The 16,784-nt window shown below is 44.9% G+C and overlaps 1 protein-coding gene across 1 annotated transcript; it reads left to right on the top strand.

Moving 5' to 3' along the window:
• The first annotated feature begins 4,731 nt into the window (after positions 1 to 4,731).
• On the top strand, positions 4,732 to 12,311 carry PPIF (peptidylprolyl isomerase F). The gene is made up of 6 exons (XM_042863379.1): positions 4,732 to 4,917; positions 6,127 to 6,157; positions 7,097 to 7,185; positions 9,933 to 10,029; positions 10,467 to 10,542; positions 10,970 to 12,311. Exons 1-6 carry the CDS (start codon positions 4,732 to 4,734, stop codon positions 11,103 to 11,105), a joined length of 615 nt encoding a protein of 204 aa, XP_042719313.1. The 3' UTR covers positions 11,106 to 12,311.
• Positions 12,312 to 16,784: the final 4,473 nt, after the last annotated feature.

Here is a 16,784-nt window from a genome sequence, read left to right as displayed (position 1 = left end):
CTAGACATTGCTGTTTGCCCAGAGTTGTGTTATAGTGCTGTTCTGGGGATCCTGTTAAACTATTCTGGAAAATTTGGTTTCAGTTGTCACTGTGCTCCCATATCAACATATTGATTACTGTGAACTGATCGAAAGATACTTTTTTGTGTTTGTTTTTTTTTCATATTGAGCTGGTCAAATGCTAGAAAAAGCCAAATATTTTCAAAGTGCTCCAATTGTTAGGATTGTCATCTTTTTTTTTTTTTTTTTCTCTTTCATTTGGTTTCTAAAAACTATTGAAGTACCCCATGCTTAAGTAATGAAATTCTGGAGCTGAGGTTTTAAAGCATAAGTAAATTGAAAGCAATTTTCACCATCTATTCGTATATTTCAAATTTATAATAGATGCTTATTTTTCCTTGATTGTTGTTTCTGTATTTCTCAGAATGCACCTTCTGTATGTTCTTAAACATGCAAAATCAACAGATTTTGGACTTTCCATGTGCATCTCTCACCAGCTGTCCAACTTACACTGCTTCACAATAAATCATACTTTGCTTACAGATTTCCTTTCTAAATTATGAATGATGTTCCTCTGTGAGGAAGCATTACTTTCATATTGCCCCTACCAAACTGATGGCAAAATTTAGAGGAGCGACACTGGGATAGGATCAAAAGTGTAGGAAAGCTGGACTCCTGTCTCCATTGGCTGCTAATAAAAATTCTTACCTTGAGATTTTTAGTATTTCACCAAACATTTCATTATCCAAAAATGACTTCTTCAGTTGTAAATGCGACAGACGTTAATTTTCACTTGACAACAGACTAGCTGAGTTTGGTGGGACACCGCATATTCAGGTGATTGTCATATGTAATTATGTCATCTAAGTCATCAATTTCCACACTAGGTAATGCACTAATGCTTATGGTAAGCAATCCTTTCTGTAGAGAAACTGCAAAAAAAAAGTAGAAAGGAATCAGAACAACAGCACTGGGAAGATGGTCCCTGAATTGTTAACTGGAAAACTTGGGGGAATCTTTAACCATTACATGAGTGGAGCTACATTTCTGGATGTTCTTTGTTAAAAACGATGCCTAACACCATATTTTTAGCGTTCAACTTCTGTTGTGAAGTTATACAACCAAAACCCAGGTGTCTCAAAATTACGATTATTGTTAGAATCAGTTTAGTGCTGGCAGAATAGTTGGTACAGAGGAAGCTCTTAGCTCAAAGAGCCATCATTCAGATTGACACGCATGACAAATTTAAGGAACATTCAAGGCTCTTCCAGACAGATGATTAAAGCGGGGCACTTATGGAACAGAGTAGAGGAGAAGAAGGGCCATGAAGATATGACACAATAAGGAAAATAATTAGGCAGAAAGCTGCTAAATACTCTGAAGAGGAAAAGAACAGAAAGGAGGTCAATTTGAACCAAAGAACTGTGAGCAAATTATTCCAGAAATTCAAGTACTGCAGTGGGGAAGGAGCATTAAAACCCTTAGGTGGGGGACTGTTGTGCTGCCGGTGAGGAGCTGCCTGGGACTGTGGGTATGGCACCTTGCTGCCTGTACCTCTGTAAAAACTCCAACCATGTCCCACTTGAGTGACAGCTAAAATTCACTTCTAAAACACACCTCAGCCTAGAATGTCACATTACCACCCCAATAGTCTTAAAATGTTAAGCGTGATGTTCTTTCCCTTTGTTTCATCTGGTTACACCTTTCTAGTGTTCTTGGCAGAGATTGTAGGATGTATCAGTACTCCTCTGGTTTTGGTTTTACACCATGTAACTGAGATGGGATACAGGCAGCGGAGTCATACAGTGAGAGGAAAGGTTCTGCAGGAGCTGGTCGAGGTGGGTGAGCCAACAGTTGGTTTCCAGCTGCACCAGTGCTGTGACGGCCTCCCAGACCAGCCTGGGAGATATGATGGTGCTGACCTCCACTCCCTGCAAAAAAGCCACTGCAGGATGTATTTCCTGAGCAATTCCATTTTCAGTAGTAGCAGCCCAGGCCCCCGCCTCATCCTACTTGTTCAAAATAAAGTAGCATAACAAACCAGTTCTGAAAGTAGTTCAGACACTTACCTTATTACCTGCTCCTCAAACCAGAGAGGTTTGACCTCTCTGTAGGTTGCAGCTCCTGTGTTACAGCTGAAATGTCTGTGTTTTGGAACACAGGCGGACTCCCATAATATTTGCCATCCCTTAGTAGCTTCATCCACAGCTATGCAAAGCACCTGCACACCCATCTACAGAGTGGCTGTCCTGGACCTTCTGATGCCTTCCCGCTTGGAAAGAGCTGCATTTCTTTTGCATTCACTTGTAATGTTCCTCATGCCTTGCCAGCCTGCTGTGAACTCTCCATAAATGTTCCTTAAGCACTCAGGTGGTACATGAGCAGTCAGGCACCTGAGCACCACATGACCCCATGTGTGAGCACTGTGCTTCCATACATTATGCAGGGTGGCTGAGTAATGAATTCCAGGTAAGCAAGGTCACTCCTAATGTCTGAAAGGAAAATGCTAATCATAGCTGTAAGGAGTGTGAGAGGACTAAGGTTTTTCTTGTATGACAATTTGTCGGTAATTAATATGAAGTCATGTGGAGAAACTCCCCTCTCATGTACATGGTGTGCTGCAGAGAAGTTCATGTTTCCTAAGATGAAACCTTCATCAGAGGAAACATTTCTCATCTATACATGTAACTGAGTGGCTACTCTTTGCCCTTCATGCATTTGTATGATCTAATTTCTCATTGCAATCACTCAGTATAATGGAAGGGTCTTTCACCATCTCTCTGGCTCTAGTATCCATTTACAAATAAATGCACATAGCAGATAACAGCATGAAATTCCTTCCCTCCTCTCAGCTTATCTTCCAGCTTAGCCAAAACCTTGAAGAAAGAAACTGATTGTGATGGGACTCTCACTCATCATCAGCACCGGGCTGCTTCTGGCTGTGCCAAAGCCTCTCCTACCCGCTGGCCTTTTCCCACAAGGCTCAGGGCCCTGAGCAGATCTTCACACAGGTCTGTTCATTACTCTTCTAAAACCATTTCACATCACACAGCTAGCTCTCAGCCTCGTGTTCTCGTGATCCAGGGTGGTCTTTTGGCAGATTTTTTACAGCGCTTTTTTTCTGCCTTTCTTGGAAAATGATTCCCCTGTAACTCCTGAGTTCTTAACATCCCATCTGTACAAGTTTCAATTCACTGATTGTGAAGAGGTAGAACATGACAGGTGGTTTAGTGGCTTTGTTCCATGATCCTCGAGATAATAATTTAGCCTGTCTTCCCAAGTAGAACACTACTGAGAAAGAAAGCAAGTTGTTCTGCTTCTCACAAAGCGCTAAGTGTGCGGGAGTGCATTGCTTGGCCTATCAAGACTCCCAAGAACTCTGAGCAAAACAGCTCAGAGTGTGAAATAAGGACCATGCTTTTCATTGCTCATCTTTTGTCTTGCTAATTAAATAACAAGCCTGAACTGTCTCTTATTACGGGTATGCACAAAACCTAACACCCAAGTGCTCATTCTGGTTTGTGCTTCTAGTGGCTCCTGCAATTAAAACAACATTAGACAGAGCGTTGGATTTTTTTACGGTCACCAGAGATTGATGGCTAGGTGAACTGAACTATTTTCCAAAATGGACTTGTGGCTGAGAGCATAAAAGGCAATTAGAAATGCATGTTGATTGGGCTACTGTTAAACAAATCCACAATAAATCACCTTATGGCAACTGGTACTCATCGTACAAAAACCAGATGATGTGCAGTAGTTCTTCCCTGTGTGCCAGGAACGCGTGCTTCCTTGAGCAGGACTGCAGGAAACCATTCCCTGCTCAGCTGCTCCTCCTGTCACTGCCCTGGTGCTGCAGAGAAGCTCTCCTGCCTCACCAGCAGCGTTCGGCCTGGCACAGGCGCTTGCCAATCTTGGAGACAGGTATATCCTTCTTGTCTGTTATAGATACAGCTCATGGATACAGTTTCTAAAGCTCATATTGTATCTATCATTTTCCTCCGTAATCTCCCTTAAAGCCCACGGCACTGAACACAGTGACGCTGGGCACATTTCAGCCTTGAGAAAAGAAGACTGAGAGGGGACCTGATCCAGGTCTATAAATATCTAAGGTGTGGGGGGGCAGAATGGTGAGGCCAGACTCTTTTCAGTGGTGAGTGGAGACAGGACAAGGGGAAATGGCCGGAAACTGCAGCATAGGAAGTTCCGCACAAATGTGCGCAAGAACTTCTTTACAGTGAGGTGACGGAGCACTGGAACAGGCTGCCCAGGGAGGCGGTGGAGTCTCCTTCTCTGGAGATGTTCAAGACCTGCCTGGATGCCTACCTGTGCGACCTGCTGTAGGGAACCTGGTTTGGCAGGGGGGTTGGACACAATGATCTCTGGAGGTCCCTTCCAACCCCTACAATTCTGTGATTCTGTGATTCTGTGATCTGAGAGTCATGCACATCGCTGTTCACACCCCTTGCTCTATCTATTGCTTAGAATAGGTTGCTCCTTCGTTACATTTGCATTCACTGTAAGTATCAGCTAGCATTTCTCATAACCAAGGCAGACGTGGTCTAAACACGCAACCCCCCAACCAGCCCCGGATCACAGCCCGCTGCCGGACGACGGCACGGCGGCTGCGCGCGGACAGCCAATAGCCGCGGAGGCGCCAGCGGCGCTGCCGAACCGATAAAAGGCGGGGCGGGAACACCGGCTTCCTACGGCTGTGCTGCCGCTCGCGTGCCGATGTTGGCGTTGAGCGCCGCCCGCCGCCTGGTGCGCCCGCCCAGGGAGCTGCTGGGGCCGGGGCTTGCCTGCATGCGAGCGGCCGGAGCCCGCGGCTGCAGCTCGGACGGAGCGGGCCCCCGCAACCCGCTGGTGTACCTGGACGTGGGCGCTGACAACCAGCCGCTGGGGCGCGTGGTGCTGGAGGTAGGCGGGGCAGGGAGCGCGGTGGCGGCCGGCATGGCGGGCCGCAAGGTCACGGGAGGGCGGGAAGGCGGCGGGAGCTCGGATCCGAGCGCGGGGAGGGGGCGAGGGGCGGTTTGCAGTCAGGGTGGGCGGCTGCTCCGGGCTCCGCTTCCACACCGCGAATCGCGGTGCCCGTCCCGTGCCCCTGCTGTCGCTTCTCGTGCGCCTTTTGCGCTGGGTTCTCAGCGTCAGGCTCCGTGTGCTTCCGCCCCGTCTCAGTTCTCCCTGTTAAGCAAACCGGTGGGTTTGTGCGGCTCGGACCAGGCTGGAAGCGAGCTCGACAGCCAGCCCGCATCGCCGTCAGAGCGCGGGGCTCAGCGGCGCACATCAGGCCCGTGCGTGCCGCTGCGGGCTGTGCTGCGTGGCGGAGAAGCGGCGGCGAGCCCGAGGACGTGCTAAGGGCACAGCTGGGCTTGGCCTTGCGGTGAGCGTGGGGTGGCTTTGCCCCCCGTGTCCCTACGTGCTTACAGATTACAGATTAGTGTGGTTCGTAAGGATGTCTCCGAAACGATTTGGTGTTTGGTTGGAGCCCAGCTCCTTGTTCATCCAGGAAAACGTCGATGTATGTGTTAATTGCACACATATGTTTGAGATGGTCTGAGGTAGAAGTACTGCTATGCAAGTTCCTTCTTCATCAGTAAGGTTTAGTAAATGTCTAGATGATATTACATGCCCTGTATGCCATCTTGATCTGATGCTGCTTTTTCTAGGTGGCATATAGTGCTTGTATTTAGGATTAGTAAAAAGAGGTGTAGCAATCACTGAAGTTCCTGACTGTCATAAGTCAGATTTGTTAAGCAATTTCTGTTCTTCTTTTTCCTTTCTGTAAGGTTTCACAGATGGCACTGTGCTAGGGAGAGCTTACTGCTCTGGTTATACCAATGGGGCTTTTGTCCCTGGGGTCTGTCATAGGTTCCCCCCTGATGTTTGTTTTCAGATATTGTTTAAGTCAGTCATCATTAACTTGCCCAAATTTGCATAGCGAAGGATGGCATTCATTACTGGCCATTGCTTGCCCACACTGAGTAAGCATTAGATTTTTTGGGTGGCTTGTGTTTTCCAATACCTTGTGTTTGGGCAAAAGAGCTTAGCTGAGCCAGCTTGTCACACAGAGGTTTTTCTGTGTGTATGTAGACAAGTCACCTAATTTCTATTTTTTTTTTCTTACAGCTGAAAGCAGATGTTGTTCCAAAGACAGCAGGTAAGGCAGCATCTTGTGATTTTCATGCTTGAAATGATAGGAAGAAGAATGTTCTGTTGCTTCGTGGAAACCATTTCCATCATCCTTCTCCATTTGTTAAATAGGAAAACGTGCACTGAACTTCATCAGACAGTGCTATGAGTGGGGATATAATCTGCTGCTATTTCAAATAGTTGTAGTGCAATAGTGCAATGACTATTTTATAGTTATAAAATAAAACAGTACACTCCATGTTAGGCTGTCGGTGAATAAATGTTTCAAGACAAATTGCTTCCTATTAAAATCAAACCACAAAAAGGAAAGGGTAGATGTGAGGGATGGTGTCCCTTGCATTTTGATTCTCAGCCATTATACAGGGGTTTGTCTTCCTTGCCACTAGTTGACTGTAGAATCACAGAATGGCTCGGGTTGAAAGCAACCTCAAAGATCATCAAATTCCAGCGCCACTGCCACAGGCAGGGTTGTCAACTGCTAGGTCACTTATCCATGTGCACTAAATCAGCATGTCTAGGTTACAAAGTTCATGTGTTTTCCCAGGTGCTTCCAACCTCATCTGCTTATTTCATGGTTCTGAAAACTTTTTTCAGTTTCCAGTGGATTAATCATTCAAAAAAAAAAAAAAAAGTGCCATCTACACAATTAATGTAGAGGGCAAAGGCATAAGATGCAAGAAATGAAACGTTTGATTCCAGAGTGATGGGGCTTAGGACTATACTTAAGGTACAGCAGTGTGGGGGGAGGACTATGTTTGTACCCTGCGCTGAGGCAGACTTCAGCTTTGTATCTGTAGCTATACAGCAGAGGATTTTTGAGGATGAAAATGATCATTTCAATGATGCTGCCTTTCTGGTTCATGAACTTTGGAACTAGTTAACTGTGTTTGATTCTATGTTATATCATATATGGGAAACATAATGTTTTATGCTTTGGTTTTTCTAGAGAACTTTAGAGCACTTTGTACTGGTGAAAAAGGATTTGGTTATAAAGGATCCACCTTTCACAGAGTTATTCCTTCATTTATGTGCCAGGTAATGTTTACCAATGGTTTTACTTTTGCTTCTAATATTATCTGTATGCTATTGATGTATTTTTAGAACCAGTGATACCAGTAGTAACATTTTAAGTGTCCCTGCTCTCACTTTTGCTTATTGCATTTCTGATCTTGCTGTGGCAGCTGCTTGGCATATGTTTTGTACAAGTAGATGCAAATTCACTTGTGTAGATTCACTTTAAAGGAGAAAAAGCAACTTGGCTTAAGGCTTCATGCTTTTATAGCAGTGTACTTAAGGCGGGGCACACTTGGTGACTGGCACTTGTTTGGGAGAACTGTTTATGGGTAGAATGACAAGCAGTCTTACCTGAAGCCAGTTCAGAGAATAGGTGGCCAATCTTAATGGCTTAATTTGTTTACAGTAAACATTGTGCTTCAGGGTTAAAAATAGGGAGGGAAGGATGGAGCAAGAAAGCGTTGGGGTAAATTTGGGGTGGCAGCATCTAAAGTAGGTTGTGTTTTGATTTAAAAGACACCTTTCAAAATTCTGAAATAAAGCCTATATTAACTTTTTTTTTAAAAAAAAAAAAGCCTTTTTGGAAGCCCTTTTCTTGCTGTGTTCTGCTGCTATAGTGCAGTGGATTGTATAAATCCTGGTAAAAGCTCCATTTCAACACTATTGTGTTGTAGAATGGCTTTGAAAACAACTGGAAATCAAATGGGCTTTCTGTATTAATTGATGGCTGTGGTAGTCCCTCATTCTTGTTTGGGGTGGTCTTTTTTTTGTTTGTTTGTTTTTGTTTTTTTGTAACAAGCAGTTCTTTGAACAAGAAGTCCTCATCTTATGACCCATTTATACCTAAGAAGCTGGACAGATCTGCTGTAAAAAATGTAATATCTTGCCTTTAAAATGTGAATTCAGCTTTTGAAGTGCCGATAAACTGACAAGATTTAGCAGTCTTGCTGGGGTCATAAATAAAACAGAAATCCTACCCTCAGTTGTACCACTGATTTGTGAAGTCAGTATAATCTGGTCTTACTTGTCTACTTTGTTTGTCTGCACAAATGGACCTGAAATGAGGACATAGCTGGCTGATAATACTGTGAGATGGTGACTTAACATCTGGGAAGTACTTGGTAGTCACTACAGAAGTGAAATATTGTCAAGGGTTGCAATTATTTTCAAGAGGAACCAATCCGTAGGCCTTCGCACTTACTGAGATGGGGTGGTGATGTGAGTCAGGCAGTCACTATGCCTAATTAGAGTCAGTCACGTCCAGGTGATGGCTATGACTTGTAATTAAGATGCCTCCTTACTGCACATGATATGCAAAGCATACTTCTGGGATTGCATACAAGGTTGCTGTTGGAAGAGATTGCTCAAGGTGAGAGCACGGAGATGAGTATCACGTGCAATGTTTGTTGCATGACTGCTGTGTGCCAGTACAGTGGTTTCTGGGAGCGGAGCCAGTGAGTTGTGCACAGTGCTCAGGAGCTGCCTTTCGAGCTGGGATTGTTCAGTCTGGAGAAGAGGAGGCTCAGGGGAGACTTCATTGCACTCTACAACCTCCTGAAGGGAGGTTGTGGTGAAGAGGGATTTGGCCTCTTCTCCCAGGCTACGAGCAGTACACGGGGTAATGGCCGCAAGTTGTATCAGAGGAGGTTTAGGTTGGACATGAGGAAAAACTTTTTCTCTCAGAGAGTGGCCAGGCACTGGAATGGCTGCCCAGAGAGGTTGTGGAGTCGCTGTCCCTGGCAGTGTTCAAGAGGCATCTGAACAACATGCTGTGTGATGTGGTTTAGTGCTAGTGGTGGCAATGGTGATGAGGAGACGGTTGGACTGGATGATCTTGTAGGTCGTTTCCAACCTTGTGATTCTATGATTCTGTGATTTGGGAGTTGCTGTGGTAAGGTTCTGGTTTAGGCTTTTAGTTTTCACGTGTAATCTAAGGGAGGTGGCCACATCCATGCCAGCAAGCACATGCAGCTGAGGAAGCATGGAGTACCTTGGATGTAGCATAGGATAATGATGTAGGTGAGAACCTACAGTGATGGTTTCTGCTATCCTGAAGGAAAACATATGGTATAGAGGTCTGATTTGTAGCTTGTTTTTGTGAGGAATGGCCTGTTCTATTGTATCTTCACAAAAATAAATACGAAAGTTCTGGATTATGACTTCCAGGGATTCTGAATGTTTTTCAGTTATCTGTCAGTTTGCACGTAGCCATCCAGTTCTGTGATACAAAGTCAGCACTGACAGGTGCATGTGTCTGCCTGCTGAGGGGGAGCCCAGGTGGCTGCATGCTGCTGCTTTGCCAGCTCTCAGCCCTTATGTGAGAAAAGCAGTTAATGGTGAACAGTGATGACAGATCTTAGGAGTAAGAATTTTTTTTTTAAAGGGGAATGGGGACAAAATTCTCCTTGTGTGCTTGTGGCTATGCATTTTGGTGTAATGTATTTGCCTGAGGGCCTTTTAATTCTTAGAAGTACTACTGATTTTCTTTCAGTATGTTTGGGAATAAGAATGGTAATGCAGGAAGATTGTTTTAGGAGTTAGGGATGCCAGTCGGAAATTATTAATGATATCTAGAGCAGAAATTTGCTTTTAGTTTATTTCTTCTTCATCAAGTTACATGATTTTAAATCTGCACATGAACATACTTAGGAAAATTTGATGTTTTTATTACTTCTACATTAGAGCAGGTGAGTATATTTTGACAGCAGTACTTCTGGTGTAATATAGCACTTGTGTACTAGTAATGTTAAAACCTATTTCTTTTTCAGGGTGGTGACTTTACAAACCATAATGGAACTGGAGGAAAATCAATTTATGGCAGTAGATTTCCAGATGAAAACTTTCTACTGAAGCATGTAGGACCTGGTAAATAAACATTTTTTAAAATAAACATCAATCTGGGACTTCTGTCTACTATAATACAAGCACATCCTTTTAAACTTAAATAAAATCCAGAAAAAAAGGGAAACCTAGATATCTGACTTAAATGTTAAGTATCTTCTTTGGATGGTTACCTCCTTAGTACAAGGAACTACTGCTACAGTTGAACCATAGTAGAAGTTAGCTGATATTAATTACACTTAAGGCTTGCTCAAATATTACTACAGTTCTTGCTGTGGAAGGAAGAGAGGTTGGGCTGGTGGGAATAGCTAAAGACAAGAGGCTGACGTTAGAAATCATTTAGAAATCATTTGGAGACCATCACGTATGTCTTCTGTCCATTATTAGTCTAAACTTGTAGAGGGGAATGTTTTTTCTATGACAGGCTTCTTATACTGATCTAAAACCTGCTTCTGTTCCAGGTGTTCTCTCAATGGCCAATGCAGGACCCAATACAAATGGATCTCAATTCTTCATCTGCACTGCAAAAACAGACTGGTATGTTTTTAGCCTAGCATATTAACCTAATGAATCGATGCCTGAATCCATAGGTGTTGTAGTTATTTTGGCTGTGGTTTAGTTTATCCATTATGGAAAATAAACAGCTTTGTGTAACTTGAGTGCTCAGTCTGGCCTACCTCACTGTTATCCTTCACATATTGTAGTTGGAAATACAGCAGCCGTTCTTTCTTCTGTGCTGTGGAGTAGACTGAAAGCTTTAAGTAAGAATCTCAGCAAGATAAGGCCTTGGTCTCTTGTAACATGTCTAAAGCCCTTAGCTTGAATGGTTTTCTTGTTACTAGAGGTGCAGTTGTTTCTTTCCTGTAATCAGAGTAGATCAGTAGGTGACAGCTATGAAGATCTGCTTACATCCTTTCACTGAGCTGTATGTTGCAGAGTAAACACGCCTTTATTTCTCTTCCAGGCTGGATGGAAAACACGTTGTTTTTGGGCACGTAAAGGAAGGAATGGATGTTGTGAAAAAAATTGAGAGCTTTGGTTCCAAGAATGGGAAGACCTCCAAAAAGATTGTTATTACTGACTGTGGCCAACTGTCATAGCCTTTTGCTCTGCTGTTAAGGACAACTTCAATGCTGTGAAGAATGAATCATAAACATTTCTGATCCCATGAGTAGCAATATGAAGCCATATTTTCTATTTAACTTGGTCCCACTTTTATACTTGTATCAAATAATATGGATTAAAAGTGTAAAATGTGTGTGAATTGAGCTATTGTGGTAGTCACTGCCGTGCTGACTTGGCAGAGTCCTACTGTGTTCTGAAAGAAGTGGCACAGTAACTGAGAGTCTGCCTGTCCTGCTGTTAACATTATTAGTATGTGAGTGCTTCAGGTACTAGAGTTGGTGGTGGGGCTGACAATTCAGTACTCTGTAACTGAGGGGTAAATAAAAGCTAAATTGTGAAATACCATGTTTCCTTCAGTTCCAGTAACCCTTTTCTGTTGTCTCACCATCATTCAGAAAAATGGTACTAACAGTTATCAGGGATAACTGCAGCAGTTATGTCAAGTATTTTCTTTGTGTCTTAAGTTGATCCAGTAGAGCTATTAATGTATGGTTGTTGGTTTTTTAATTAATGTTAGATCTATTTTTGTAGTCTGATCACTGTTTAAAAATGCTTGCTTCAGTGGAGCAGTGTGTATTTTGGGTTGAGTAGCAGCCTGCTTCCAGAGCTTTACCTCTACAATAAGACCACAAATGAGCCAGAATATCATGGGACAGTGAACTTGCTTGAAGAACAGCTCTTTTCTGAGGCCCAATCATGTAATGAATGCAGCACAGCCCTCAAGAGACGGGCTATTTTTGCACTTGGAGAGCATAAACAAGAGTGCAGTGAGCTTATTAGAATGAGCAGTGGGCTCTACTGCTATTTTTCTGTTATTCTGGTCCTGCGAGGTCAGCCTGCCCCGATATCTCTTTTTGTTGTGGCTTCTTCTCATCCATCAGCAGAGTCAGAATTGGTCACCATGGAATTGCATGGCCAGTGGGTACAGCAAAATTGTTGTGGTTGATGCGTGAGAAGGAAAGAATTTAGCTGATCAGATTCAGTTTCATTTGTAGAAACTGGTGTGTTTTTATGTGGAATCCTTGAGCAGTAACAAATGTTGGAACCTCGCAGTACTGCTTCTAGAATTGCTAAAGTTGTAAGCTTTCCATGCTTGGGGGGAAAAAGCACTTGGCTGGTTTTATGTGATCATCTTCTGCTGAAGAAAAAAATAAAATGTGATAGCTCTGTTCAACTATGAATTTACTTCCACTGCATTCTGCTACCCTTGTGGGTTTTAAAGTAATTTGCACTGCAGTTTTTTCCTATTTGGAGCTGCATTCTTATGTATACATGGGAGGAGTGCAATCTTACAGAAAAGTGTGACTTATGAGCTTCCCTTCATTAGAGCTGTTTCATCTTTGTATCGTTTTTGATTTGTACTGTTTTGGTTTCCTATATAATAACAATTGTGTTCTCAATTTGTATATAAAAAATTTAAATATAGTTCTCCTATAAAAAGGAAAAATACTAAGTTTCTTTCTTAAATAAGATTGTGTACTCTTACTAGAAGTAGAAAAATGTGATGCTGAATTTTGGTATGTGTATGTGGGCTTGGTTTAGAAAAGAATCATAGAATCTTTCTGTTTAGAAGGGACCTTTAGAACTGCCTCCTAGTCCAAATCCTCTGCAGTGAACTCTGCACTCTGCAGTGTGGCGTCCTGCCTACAGCTGGATCAGGTGCTTAGAACTCCATCCAGCCTTACCTCGGATGTTTCTAAGCACAGGGCCTCCTACCTCCCCTCTGGGCAATTTGTTGCTGTGCCTCACCACTCCTATAAAGAACTATTCAGTCTAAATCTCCCCTCTTTTAGTTTGAAGCCATTTTGCCCTCAATCTAGCAGGCGCTAGAGCTTTCCGGGCTGCTTTTTCGTGGGAGCCCTCAGATGCCGCCGGTAGCCTGGGAAGTAGTGGTTTCTCCCTTTGCTGCCCCATCTCTGGATTGGTGTGCAGGTGGCAACTGGAGTAGGCTCTGGAGGCCGCTTTTTTACAACAAAGGCCTCTGCCTCGCAGCGTTGTTAGGGACAGAGAAAAGCTTTAAAGATGTGTTTCAACTGTGAGAGGATACGATGCCCGAAGTGACTTTTGGAATCGACTGATGTTAAATCCCCACCGACTGCGTATTTCCCTTGTGTTCTAATGCGGGAGAAGGCGGGAGGCGAAGCGCGATGTGACCGCGGGGTGGCGCTGCTGCCCGCCGGCGGGGTCGGGCGGTTCGGAGGCGGGCGCGGGGTGGAGGGGGCGCGGGGAGCAGTGCCCGGAGCCAGGGAGTGCCAACAGACGTGCGCCAAAAGCGAGTTTGTGTTGCGGAGTTTTTTCAAGTAACTCACAAATGTTTTTGTTTAGTCTCGTGTTTTAATTATGTCCCGGACTCAGCTTACATAGGTGGCTTTCATTGGTGCTGGGCTGGGGCTGTGTGCCTGCGTTTGTAACGTTCAACTACTGGGAAGAAGTGGCATCGGAGGTAACAAATACCGTTCCCTGCTGCAATGCATGCACCGCCTGTGACAATGTATCCGCAGTTAGAGCATGGAGGATGTGAATTATTGAAATGTACACAGATCACTCAATGTAGCCTTTTCAGTGACAACGGATGCTATGCTGCAGGCTGAAGGCTTGTGGCTGCACAGACCTTTCCTCCTGGCTCTGAAGCAGTCAGGTCTGGGGGAGTGTGGTGTTGTCCATTGATAGCTTCTGTCTGCAGTGTCGGCAGTGATGATGGAAATGAAATGCTGCTGATGGTTTTGACCTGAGTTCAGTGCAAGTGTATCAGAGGTCAGTGCTGGCTGAGTTGCTTGTTTTTTGTTAAGAGGTTCAGCAAACAAAAACTTAGAATTAGGTCATCATTGGGACTGATGAAGTTAGAGAATGGAGGAAAGCCCAGCAGCGCAGTGACCCCTCCCTCCAGAAGGCAGCAGCACGCTCAGGTCACCAGTGCTCTGTAGGAGAGCAGTGTAAACGGGCAGGGAACTGGGCTTCAAGCCAGCAGCCATATCCCCAGCTGTGCATCCCCACTGGGTGGACAGCTAGCTCCCCACCTGGTTTGGTAACATGCCCTTTGCTTTACTGGGCATGAGCCCACTGCTGTTGAGCGGCACTTTGAAGCCCAGTTCTGCTGCGGAGCACTGGGACCACGCATTGGGCTCCTGCTGTGCTGCCTGGCACTGGGCACTGTGTCTCTTCTGGCATTCCTTGGCTCCAGCTGAGGGAGGGCAGTGCTGGGTGGATCCAGAGGCTGCAGTGTGGCTCTGGTGATCATTGACTGTAACCACCCAAAAGACAGCTTGGATGAACTATCACTTATTTTTTTACTAGCCAGAACAACAAAGGAAAAAGAGCATGTACCAGAAGGAAAAAAATGACTGTGTCTTTAAAACAGGGTCAGGGAGAAGTTAAAAATGTGCAGATACAGGGCTTTGTGGGGGGGAAGACTCTGTCACCATTCTCATTTTCACTCACCTCCTACTTACATCTGGGAAGGTGGGCAGAGCAGCTGCTGAAATTACCAGGTGGAAATCACTTTTAGCAGTCGCAAGTACCGGTGCTTTTCCTGCTCACTCTGGTCTCACCCCCAGCACATTCTCATGATGTGGGGCCAAATGCCACCCATCTGTCTGTCCATCCATCCATCTATCTGTCTGTCCATCCTTTCTTCTGCCCCATCCGTCTGAGCCATGCCCGGCAACCAGGAGCTGCTCCCCTGGGATCTGAGGCATGAGGAGGCAGCAGCTGCACGGTTCAGCTCTGCTGCAGCCATAAATTTTGCATTAGCACTAAACAGTGCTCGTTCCAAGTGATGCAGTGCCTTGGATTCTTTTTCTGCCTGCCAAAAGTCAGTGTTTGGTTGGGATTTTATTTTTTTGGAAGAAGCTTTGCTATTAACTTGATGGTTGCCAAGGCCAAACAAAGTGCAAAGTGTCCTTGGAGAAAGCTACGTGATTCTGTGCATTAAAATCCGGGGGATGCCAACACACGAGCTCAGCCTTGCAATGTCACGTGGCTTGCTTGTGCTGCCAGCACCCTATAAAAGCTTTGCTGAATTTTTAAAGAATATTCCCATGCTTAAACTGTAGAGGTTGAAGCTCTGCCTTCTTTGTTCCGCTTGCCGCATGGGACTGCCCAGCCATGGCTGGCCCAGCAGGGCCAAGGGGCAGCACCCAGCTGGGAGCTGTGGCCTGTACTGCACACTCTTGCCATTGCTCCATGCTGACCCTAACCCTTGGTGCATCGAGCTGCTGCATGCAAACCTCAGTGGGCACTGGGGGGGCAGTATCTCCTGACTCCAAGCAGGAAAAAAGCCCAAGCAGCTCTCTGCTGAATGCTTCCATTTGCTTGCAGAGTGATCAGGATTGCACAGAGCTTGAGAGCTCAACACAGCAGGGGGAGAAGAGGAGATGGCTGCAGGACCAGCCTTTCAGTGGTGGCTGCTGCTCTAACACAGTGCCCAAGGGGTCAGGGCAAAACTGCTCGCTTTTCCAGCAACTGTCATCTGGTTTCCCTCACAGCTGCTCTGAGTTGTGCTGCCCTGGATTTGAAAAACAGGGTTTGTGCAACAGACACAGGAACATACAGTGAAGGTAAATAAAATGCTCCTTTTAGATGCAAGGATGATTTCATTTCCGGGGTGAGCTGGAGGATTACTTGTGGTTAGAAACAGAAAGCATAGAAATTATTTTGGAACAGTAGTGGAGGTAATTACATCTTCCTCTTCTCCACCTTTCCAGCACTGCTCCCTTCATGATGAAATGAAAGGAAATGTTTTTTTCTTTTCCTCTTCACAATACTGTGAAAAAATTTTCCAGAGCCCGTCCTGATCCAACAGCTTCCAGCAGACTATGGCCCTGCTTGGGGTCCTGCTGCTTGCAGACCCCATGCTGCCCCACACTTTACAGCCAGAATGTCACAAGCATGATGTTCAATGTGTGCAGCCAGCTCTTCTCCATCAGTTGCAGTCCCATTCCTGTAGCACTTCCTGCAGCACTGTCCAGCTGCAGTTGATGGCTTCACTCCCGCTTATTTGCTGCCCCAGCTCCCACAGGTGATCCTGAAGGTACTGAGGAGCGGCAGAGTAAGGGAGGGATGTCGTCCCAGCTGTCGCAGCAGCATCCTGCAGCTGGCAGCAGGTTTACCTATTCTTTGCACTTTCTGTTTTCTTTGCTTTCTAAACTGAAAAAGCTCTCAGTGGGACTTTGCAGCTGCAGATGTTATTATCCCAGCCAGGAGAACTCAGTTCCTTTTCTTCTTCTTTTCAGGCATTTGGAGCACCAGCCCGTGCCAGCTTCCTCTGCCCAGAAGCTGTCTCAGTTTCTCAGGAATGAAGCTGAATGGAGTTTTTCAATGGCTTCAGTAGCAGCTTGCAGATAACAGAAGTTTGTTCCATGCTGTTCTTTGTGAGCAGAACCCCTGACAGAGTAGCCTTAACTCTATCAAGGAGTCAAAGAGTTAAAATAATATTGCCCCAGTGTGTCATTGCTGACTAAGGTCCTGGGTTTAACAAGACCCTAAATTGTTCATGTTCTAATGATGTAATTTGTTATCCCAAATTTCCCCTTATTTTGTCATCAGAGTGCCCGTCTCTAAGGTTGTAACTTTAACACAAATTCTCCACTCAAAATCAGCAACAAATGTGTGTCTGGGTGATAAACTGGTAGCAGCTCTGGTCTCACCTGCTTGAT

This window comes from Lagopus leucura, unplaced genomic scaffold (genome assembly GCF_019238085.1).
Source record: "Lagopus leucura isolate 7727_CA_CO unplaced genomic scaffold, USGS_WTPT01 Super-Scaffold_739, whole genome shotgun sequence".
Taxonomy (NCBI): Eukaryota; Metazoa; Chordata; class Aves; order Galliformes; family Phasianidae; genus Lagopus; species Lagopus leucura.
The sequence above is the reverse complement of the archived record's forward strand: the minus strand, read 5'-3'. Positions and strand labels throughout refer to the sequence as shown.

Excerpts from the sequence above, each read along its gene's own strand:
- PPIF (XM_042863379.1), top strand. The coding sequence starts at position 4,732 with ATGTTGGCGTTGAGCGCCGCCCGCCGCCTGGTGCGCCCGCCCAGGGAG. Across the intron at positions 6,158-7,096 it reads TGTTGTTCCAAAGACAGCAG|AGAACTTTAGAGCACTTTGT; the intron begins GTAAGGCAGCAT and ends TGGTTTTTCTAG. Across the intron at positions 7,186-9,932 it reads TTCCTTCATTTATGTGCCAG|GGTGGTGACTTTACAAACCA; the intron begins GTAATGTTTACC and ends TTTCTTTTTCAG.